Source organism: Genypterus blacodes, unplaced genomic scaffold, assembly GCF_046128005.1.
Source record: "Genypterus blacodes isolate CSIRO-AG114 ecotype Tasmania unplaced genomic scaffold, CSIRO-AGI_Gbla_v1 ptg000003l_1, whole genome shotgun sequence".
Lineage (NCBI taxonomy): Eukaryota > Metazoa > Chordata > Actinopteri > Ophidiiformes > Ophidiidae > Genypterus > Genypterus blacodes.
Window position 1 is genome coordinate 3,702,027 of NW_027466817.1, and position 10,474 is coordinate 3,712,500.

The 10,474-nt window shown below is 42.0% G+C and overlaps 1 protein-coding gene across 1 annotated transcript in view; it reads left to right on the forward strand.

Moving 5' to 3' along the window:
* The first annotated feature begins 245 nt into the window (after positions 1–245).
* Positions 246–10,474, forward strand: part of rap1gap2a (RAP1 GTPase activating protein 2a) — a 61,680-nt gene continuing 51,451 nt past the window's right edge. Inside the window, exons 1-2 of the mRNA XM_076144595.1 lie at positions 246–647; positions 2,438–2,473. Of these exons, the coding sequence (XP_076000710.1) occupies positions 604–647; positions 2,438–2,473 (80 nt within the window). The 5' untranslated portion in view covers positions 246–603. The remainder of the gene's footprint in view (positions 648–2,437; positions 2,474–10,474) is intronic.

The following is a 10,474-nucleotide window of genomic DNA, read 5'->3' on the forward strand; positions in this document are numbered from 1 at the left end:
CACTGCAGTGTCAATGAGGTCGCAAAGTGAGAGGGAACACAATTCTATTTCCTGTTGATGGGCAGCACAAGCAGGCCACAGAGACTCTGAAGCTGGTGGAAGTGTTAAATATGATTCAAAGCCAAATGCTGTGTGTGTGTGTGTCTGTGTCTGTGTGTGCGTGTTTGTGGATGTGGGTGTGTGGGAATCAAATAGAAAGGGTCAGATGGGATATGGCCCCTCCCCTCCTTGCTCCTTCCCAGCTGAAATGTGTGTATGTATACCTCCATGTTCCTGTATTGGTGTGCCTCGTCAGTGTGTGTGTGTGTGTGTGAGTTTATGTATGTGTGTTTAAAAGCCTGTGAAAGCCAAAGAGCAAGCTGTGTTTCTGTAAATGAGTTGACTGGTCAATTGCCAACAGTGAAAAGTGCAGCTTGAAGCCCTGACAAGGCAGGTGGGACAGAAGAAGAGAAAGAGAGGGAGGCGAATAGAGACGGAACAAGCAACAGAGAGAGAGAGAGAGAGAGAGAGAGAGAGAGAGAGAGAGAGAGCGCACACACACACACATCGCATTAAGTGAGAGACTGAGTGAGGGAAGCTGCTGAGAAGTTTCAGTGTGTCAAAATGCTGAGGAGGAGGAGAAGCGTGTCTTTTGGTGGATTTGCATGGTATGTTGCCTTTTATTTGAATTCTTATGTATGTGTGTACGTATGTGTGTCTGTGTGTCTTTGTAGCATGTCTTCATTATGTACTCACACACTCAGGACTCTGCACATTTACAGTATTTGTATGTGTGTGTTATATGCATGTATCCTGATATATATAAATGTATACATACAACTATATACACAGTATATAGTTGTTTGACTGTGTGTGTGTGTGTGTGTGTGTTAAACAGTAATGTACAATTTCTATGTAAGGAAGGATGGGTGGAGGGCTCAGACTACTCCTATCTGTCACACCTCTAACACTCTGACCTCAGATGTGTGTGTGTGTGTGTGTGTGTGTGTACAGTGTCGCTCTGTGCTGTCTCCAGCCAGGGAGAGTTCACTGAGAATCAACAGGCTGCTTTGTATCTCTGTTGTTTGTGCTCTGTATGTGTGTGTGTGTATGTGTTTGCTTGTGTGTGTGTGTGTGTGTGTGTGTGTGTGTGTGTGTGTGTGTGTGTGTGTGTGTGTGTGTGTGTGTGTGTGTGTGTGTGTGTGTGTGTGCATGCATGCGCGTGCGTGTGTGTGTGTGTGTGTTGTTGCTGTTGTTGTTGTTGTTGTCGGCTCTTAGCGGTCATGTTGTCCTGCTCTCTTGGCCAATAAATGTTCCCATGATGCAGCAGGGGAAAACGCTGCCAGAGAGCCCATTTTCACCTAAATGCACTAACAGAGATGAGTGGTGAGTGGTTTGTGCTCCCCTGCTGGTGTTCATTCTGACACGACAGCACTGCTTCAGAGCACTTAACCCTCTCAGCCACACATTGATGGGCAGCAACACAACTAATAACTGTACAAAAAAAGTCGTCATCGTCATATTTTAGAGATATGATTGTAATGATCGCTTCAGAAAATGTGATGACAGTGTTGAAGATGAAGCCACCAATTCCAACCCTCAAACTCCAAAGTGCATTGGTTTTGTTTATAAACTGTTGGTGGAATCATTCAAATTATATTGAAAGCATTGAGGCTGGTTGACACAGAGGGTGGCACACGGAGAATAGTGGGCTCTGTGTTTGCATAAATGTGTGTCCTGTGTGTGTGTGTGTCTGTGTGTCTGTGTGAAAAGAGCAGGCAAGGTACAGCTGCATGGTCCGGTTCACAATATAATGACTTCATTTCATAACATCTCCCTGTGAGGGTTCTAATACACACTGTTAAATAAGGTCAAACTAAAGTTTAAACTCAAATCTAGAGTGAGTTCCAAAACCTGTTAATATTTATTCAACGATGCATATTTTTAGTTTGAACAATATGAAATGAAGCATGCATAACACCCAACATGAAGGTGTCTCATAACCGGTCTGGGCAGTGGGCAGAGAATGATGCATGACCTTTTCATCAACTCAGCTGTGCTAAACATGCCTGACTGGGTGTGTGTGTGTGTGTGTGTGTGTGTGTGTGTGTGTGTGTGTGTGTGTGTGTGTGTGTGTGTGTATTTGTGTATGTGTGTGTGCGTGTGTGCGTGTGTGCGCTGTACTGTAGTTTAACTTAAAGAGTCACTGTAGATTAAGCTGTCGCACTTCATTCATGGAATTGTGCCTCTGGCCTTCATAGCCAAACATAGCTTGTGGTATTTTAACCTTAATAAGTGAAGAAAACCAATCGCAAATTAAATGAACTGATTTGACTTCGAGCAATTCTTGTCTTAATATTAAAAGTAGCACTTTTTGGCAACACATTTAATCCTTGCTTTAGGGCTTTTTTTAATCAACAGCGTGATCAATAATCTATTTTTCTTTCTCTCTCTCCAGGATTGACAAGTCCAGTCTGTGTGCGCTGAAATCACGGTAAGTTATTCATTTCTAATCATGGTTATGGGCGAACTTCAAAACTGTATTAACATCAACTTCATTTTCAAAGGTTATTAAGTCAAATATTACTTTTCGACCGTAAAATGATCTGTGTTCAGAATCTTGGGCATATGCTTGTATTTGTTACTTTCCTCTGAGTATGATATTGATCCTTATCCATGTTTGGAGCATCATTGGTTTGGTGGAAGCCTCCTCCACAGTTTTGATGGTACCTTCACTGTTCTTCTTGATTTGCACACATGCTCCTATATGAGGAATCTCAGGTTCTTGCCTGATCACCAGTACCCAATAGTACTGAGTGTCTCTCAGAAAGAACGTGTGTAACCATATCAATGCAATGCAAATATATACTCCTGTAGGTGTAGGATGAGACTGGAAATCAAGTACAAGTGGAATGTGATCATTTGTGTTTCCACTGTGTTTATGTCGTTCTTTAATATCAGTTCAGATGTTACTTAATATCATCTTATACTGCTGAATCGTCTTGCCGTTATCATCAACTACACATAGCCGCATGTTTCTAGCCTCATTTCTTAGCTTCATAGCTTAACAGATGATCAATATCTAGATCTAATCATAATTTTACATTGACTATTTGAGTCAACTTGACCCTGTTGACAGCCATATATATACTGCAGATACCTTAGCTGTTGGGAAATTGCCAAAAATGTCCCCCACTTTTTTACCTTTCAATAGAAATGGCAATACATAATCTAGAAAAATGTAATCAGTTCTTCCTTCCTGCATATCTACAACTTTCATCACAATCTGACATTGCATAGACAGCCTGAATAGTGAAAGCAGAACCTCTTTGTCATGCGTAACTCTTTTTCACAAATGAAACAGGATGCAATTGTTGTTCCATCTAACCACCAATTTAATTACTTTCACAACTAATTATGGTTTAATTAACAATGGCAAGTCTTATTATCATCATCATTTGCGATATGCCTCACACGAGAGATGTGTAGTCAAATGAATTCTTGTTTTCGAGCCGATGCTAATGTAAATATCATTTGCGCTGTGGTGGATCTGATCAGTTCAACATGCTTTGAGGCTGATTCAAGCATTCTACGTGTGAGCTGCTCGCTTTGTTGAAACAAACCACCAGGAAGCCAGACTAATGGCGGTTGCTGTAGTGATAAGAGGTGGAGTGCTTGTGTGTGCGTCTTTTTCGCATGAGCTCTATCAGCATCTCCACCCCGAAACCCAGTCCGTCTAAGCACATAGCAGATAACCAAAGCAACAGTGGACCGTGCGTGTTATACTCTCGCCTCGTCGCCCACTCTGCAAATCCCCTCATCCTTCAATCACAAACATTAAAGCTGGAAGATGGCAAAGTCCAAGTCGTGTCGGTAAACTGAGATGAAAGAGTGTTTGGGTTAATGCATCTATTTTCAGGCCTTCTGATGATAAGCTGCAAAAATGGGAGGAGAGAATGGAAATTCATGCATATAACTCACTATGTTTGGTTTATCTTGGCTGGTCACTGTTGCTGCAAAAGGAATCGCGTCTATGATTCACTGTCTTTGAAATGCAGGTGTTATCTTCTTTGCGACCATAGATTGTGTGTATGGCTGTTGTCTTTCTTTGGGGAAGAGAGGGATCCTTAATCAAATACCAATCAATCTGTTGCTGTTTCTTATCTTAGTTTTACAATCCCTTACAATAACTTATGAGCACAACTGAGCAGCACTCAAAGTCAGAAGCCTCAAATCTTTTATTCATCTGTGCATGGATCTGTCTCAAGAACAGCTAAATGTAACTACGCTGACCTTTCCTTATATCATTATGCCAAGGTAGTGATTTTCCACACCACAGTCTCCGATTGCACCTTTCAATGAATTATAGCCTTACCAGTATTTAAGTGTTTCAGGCTTTAATGAGGATCGACCTCAGACATACACAATGCTGTATTTGAGCAATATTGCATAATGAAGTTTGCAAACTGTCATAATTTCATGCACAGATATGCATGTAGTGTAACAGATGGTCTGCAGGGTCAACGTCTTGGACTACTGCATAGGCCAGTATGCAAAGGCAGTGTGTGGTGAGCTTGTTTCAGACAGAAAGCTTCTGAAACCAATCCTGAATCGTTGAGAAAGGGACTTTTGTGTTATCTGTGCTGCTCTTGCTAATGCAAACAGACACACACACGTACACATACAGATAGACATACACACAGACACACACATGCAGGCTTGTCCTCCCTCACTGTCTGATATTGTCGGCCAGGTGTCATTAGGCCGTCTGCTTTTGAGTGGTGGTGCATATGAATGAGAGAGTCGTGACTACTGTGAGAGCTCCTGTTCTGCCTGCATAATGTGTGTGTGTGTGTGTGTGTTTGTGTGTGAGTGTGTGTGCGTGTGTGCGTGTGTGCGTGTGTGTGCACATGATGTAAAAGAAAGGATAGATACAGTTTATACTTTATAGTTCTAAAGGCTTCTACAATCAAATTATTTATTATCAATTCTAAGGGTTGTAATACAATAATTCTGTCCAGACATTAGTGTTTTTGTTTTATTGACAGAGTATCAACTCTTTCAGCCACGTCTGTTTGTGCTACACAGTTTTAAGTGTTGAGTGGTATTTTTGGATATTCCTTCATTTCAAATTCATGACAGCTCTGAAGATCAAGATCAAGAGCCTTTGGTGTGGACCCCGCTAAGGGTTCATCTCATATGATTTATGCTTTTGATCCTGCCTTGGATATTATGCAGTTATACGGATCATAAAAGTACTCTCAGCTTTCATTCATGTATGCAAAATGTGCCAGGGAGAAAAGGGGAGAGTAAGAAGGAAAGAAAAAAGTGAGGGAAGGTGAAATGAGGAAGCAGAAATGCAGGTGGATGACACTCTTCAAAGTTTTTATTTCCAGGGCAGCAGGTGTAGAGATTCTTTTGTTCTTTCCTCTGTGTGCCCAACTGCCCTCTGTGCACAATGCTCCTTTTATCCCACACACACACACACACACAGGTACTCTGTCTCCTCCACTCTCCATCTTCATCTCGGTCATTAATTCCCAGTGTTCCTCTGCTTCTCTTCTGGCCATGGTCACTACAAAGAGATCTCTCCCATCTTCACTAAACACAACATCTCATTAACAACTGCATAATCAAACCTGTGCGCCTGTGTTAGTGTGTGTGCACGTGTGTGTTTGTGTGTGTGAAAGAGAAAACACATGCATCTATTTGTGGGTTTTGTCTTGAAGTGGTGACGAGGGTGAATGAATATTTTAAGTGGATTAACAAAAGCGGACAGAAAAGACTAAATACAGACACACACACACACACACACACATATTCAGCCAGATTGGAGGAAGGTTGCGTCTGAGAAGCTTCTTAATGCTGTAACGATGCCCCGCAAACTGGTGAGTAGCTGATATCTAACGTTTTGTCTTTTTATCTTCATGCTGTTGAGCATTATTAAATTACCTGGTGGTTTGCTATTGATGAGGTAGAGAAGCTTAGAACTCTGAATAGAATAGAATATACAGTATTAGAATATTATAGAATAGAATGTTTTAGAAGAGGATAGAGGTGTTTTAGTGTTGGATATAACAGGGCAGTTTAAATGGAGCACAGGTTTATGTTGTTGCCTCAGGGTGGAGGATGCTACCTCTCATAAAGCTGCTTGGTCAACATTGTCCATAGTTTTATTAATACAGGATTTCATGTGCAATTTAAAAACAAATCACAGTAAGATAAAAATAGAAAATGATGTAACACACAGCACAGTAGCACACAGCACTGTGTTAAACTCACAATCGTCATAGATAATGACAATTGTTGATTGATTACATTACATTAAGCTCAAACAATCACTTCATGGTCTTGGATGAACTCATGCTGCCTGAGACGGCGCAAACTCAGAGAGAACAAGTGATCAACAAAATGTACTAAACTAGCCAGTGTAGAGATGAAATGGAAAATGCCATACGGGATCATAGCATAATAATGTAGTAATATGATACAATATTTGTTGTTTAATCATTTAAATCCACCTGTATTTGTTGTATTAGTTGTGCACATTGGCCCATCAGTTTATATCTACCATGTGTAAATGACAAGTTATCTATTAAAAATTAATAACAGACTCAAAAATGTGATATTTTCGCTGTCACCTGGTGAACCACCAGATGGTGCCTGAGTCTCCACCTGCATATCACATAGTACAGTTGAAGAACCACTGTCGGAGTCCTTGATTCAGCAATAAGGGAACGGCCGGGGTAGATAAGACTCATGCGTTGGTGCATTTTTATCGTTCTCTAGCCTAGTTTTCACAGCAGGTGTAAGTGTTATCTGTTTGCTTGCATCATGGAAAATAACAAATGGGCTGCTGCTATTTTTGGTGACGTTTACTCTGCCCTCCTGCCTTCTGTATTTCCAGGAACAATGATGAGCCTGTGCACGCCAAACAAACACCAGATTAAATGTCTGCTAGTATTATATTGACTTTAGATGACCACATCAGGCTTTACTCTATGACCAGGGAAGAAGAAGCAGCAATTGGTCACAGGGAGGCTGTGTGCAGCCTTAATGAGTTGTCAGCTTTATTGCATCTTGCTTATTCTAAGCAATCGATAATGTTGTATACACATTTACAGTCTGTTACCTAACGCATGCATCCCATCATGCAACAGGAAAGAGATGAAAGAGACTTCAGACAGCTTTTATCCAATACCCCTGTGAACCGAAGGTGAATAAAATGCTGAGCCGGGCTTAGCTTTAGGGACACACACACACATACACTCACACACGCAGCTACGTGTCATGTGAACTGAGTCACTCTTCGTTCCTCAGAATCAGTTCTTTTTTTAAATTTGTCTCAGGAAATGCTGTGGTCTTAGGTGAGACAAATAGCATTGTTTTTCTCTGCGTATGGGTGTGTATGGGCGTAGTACATGTGAGAAACAGGTAGAGAAACTGCAAAAAGACGATGTGATGTGGGAAGTGGTAGAACTCCACCCATCTTTGAGAGCTCAGGGGAGGATGTAGTACTTCCTCTGTTCTTTAATCTCAATCAGCAACTTCTGGTTATGAATGTCTGTGGCGAAATGACACCATAACTAATATAAATGCAGATGACAATGACATACCCCATATATCTGAGGATAAAAATGCACATCTTAGACTATATTTGAGTATTTCCTGGTCAACTTTAAAATTATTTAAGTCACAGTGCACAAATTGGACTCTCAATAGAGCGCAATACATTGATTTATTATATATGTTATATATGAATTGGTCAAATTAACTCTCCTTGATTAAAACAACAAAGTTTTAACCTACAGAATAGTGTTTTCGACCTGTTTCTATAGTGACCACAAGAGGGCGCAAAAGCTGCATGTGCGTTAGGGCGCCTCGCACAGAATGAAAACCGTCCATAGCAGGGAAATGGCCACTAGGTGGAGGTGTTTCTCTACTTTCAGGCGTGTTTACTGAGCAGACTGTGCAGCTCTGTGCCACCTGTTACATCGGCGTGCTGAAGCTCACGCGAGGAGCAGCTTGGTTTCACTGAATCCCAATTAATTCAGAGCTTATTGTCTTAACGGTGAACATTCTTCCCCAATTCCCTCTCTTACTTATCAAACCAATAGAAAAGAGCTTCACATTGATCTGCGACATCTCGCTGTTTTGGGGAAACTAATGTTTACGTCAATGTGAAATGTTTTATTCCAAATTGCCACTGTGAATTCATTATTTTGCTCAAATGTCCGCGTCTATAGAGATTAACCAACAAAGCCACATGTCGTCCGTCACACTCTACACACTCTAGTATCTATAGGGCACAGCTACTAACCCTCTTGTGTGTCTTCAGCCATACTATATGAAGCAGCCTATAGGGAGCTCGGGCGGTTGCCATGGTTGATGATCATCTAAGGGACTGTCCTATATGGTTATTACCATGGTTATAGGGCCCGTGTTGCCAGAACATGAACAAAACAAGACCAGTGGAAAGATGTCATACCGACCACAGAGAGTGCGACCCCCACAATGGTTGCCATGACTCTGGGAGAGATGTTGCACGAGGATAAGGTGCTTTATGCTGATATAACATGAACACAATAGCTTACATAACATCTGTGATACTCGCAGAAAGCTGCTCTGTTTGTAGAAAACATTCATTTCAGACATTTACGGACATTTTTATGTACGCAAATGAATCACATTTCATTGTTGAGCACGTTTCACTGTTGTCGGGTGTGTATACAGATATCATATTGATGGGGGAAGTCAGGTATTTAAGGGGCGGGGGGATTGTTTTATTTTTGGATTCATCTTTGAATGTCCAGTTTTGAGGCAAGGCTGTGCTTCATTCAAAGCTTTATTCTGTAATAACACACACACACACACACACACACAAATATCACAATGTAGCTGAACCATCTCCTCTCTCTCTCTATCTTTACACATCTCTCTCTCTCTCTCTCTCTCTCTCTCTCTCTCTCTCTCTCTCTCTCTCTCTCTCTCTCTGTGTGTGTGTGTGTGTGTGTGTGTTCTTCGCTTGAAGGGGTGGGGGGTCTTTTTCATCTGAAGTCCCCCAGACAACCAGCTGCCTCTTTGCTTTTGACAAATATTTACCTCTTGCCATCTCGCTGATGCTTTGCAGACACACACACACACACACACACACACACACACACACACACACACACACACACACACACTCACACACTCACTCTCTCTTTCTCTCTCTTTCTCTCTTTCTCTCTCACACACACAGGATAGCTGATAAGTGTACCATCTGGCCTGAGCGCTGGCTGTTAAGGGCTAATAAACACAGACCTTCACCTATTTAGAGGCAGAGGGTTCCCTCAGAGGGCAGGCTGTGCAAAACAAGTAAACAACATACACACACGCGCACGCACACAGACACACACAGACACACACACACACACACACATGCACATCTATATCTACAGGGGATGTAGGAGCTGTAAGGTTCAGGAGGTGAGAGGATTTGATGGTGTGTGTGCCTGTTCCTGTTCATCTCTACCACCCTTGCTGTCTTTCTATGGGGATAAAGAGATAGAGAGCGATTCTGCAAACTGACCCAACGCACCATTGGAACATCACAAGTTCAAAATACACGCCTCAGCATTAAATCACTGAGTCGGGCATCCAATCAAAGCTTTGAGCTCCGTTTCATCTTCCTGTCAACGAAACGAATACAATCAATTATTATGCCACATCGACAAACCGCTGTGTTCTATATCTTCTTCTATTGTGTCATCTCTGTTGTCTCTTTGTAACTCGTCTGCTTTCTCACTGACGGTTCCTATTTCATCCATTATTCTTCCCTTCATTTAAACCTCTCACTGAGTTTGCTCTTGCTGCCTCAGGAACCGTTCGCCCTGTGACAGACACAAGTTAGTCTTGCAGCCTGATAGTTAGACGGTGATTGCGATTAAAAAAGGCACATATCTTGTTTTATTGGCCCCTGCGTTGACAGCATGTAAGTCAAAACAAACACAGGATATTAACGCGCTCTTATTAGGGGAATCACACCAGCTGTATGTATCGTCAATCTAGACTGTTTTCACTCTTAACGCCTCCGATACTTTTCCCTATGTGGGTGTTGTGAGTCTCATCTGTCTCTGTTGTGTCCCTGAGTTTGCCAAACTAAATCCGGCCGGCAGTGTTGCTGTTGGAAACCGATTAAGGAGACGTTGTAAGTTATTCTTTGCGCCGGTTCCTGCTGGTGCTACTGTTTTGTACACAAACACTTGAGATAAGCTCGTGGCAAATTACACTTCATCCCTTTAGCGCCTCAGAATCAAATGAGAAGAGAGGGAAAAAGGGAAGTCGGGGACACGGGGAATTGAGAACGTACGAGGGAAAAAGAGGAGGGAAGCTGGGGAGGACGAGTGAATAGATGGAGAGAGATTTGGCACATCTGTCTGGAGAAGAGGGAGCAGGAGAGTGAGTCTACCTCATACAAGGGACAGAAGCTCCTAACACCTGAACGGCGAGA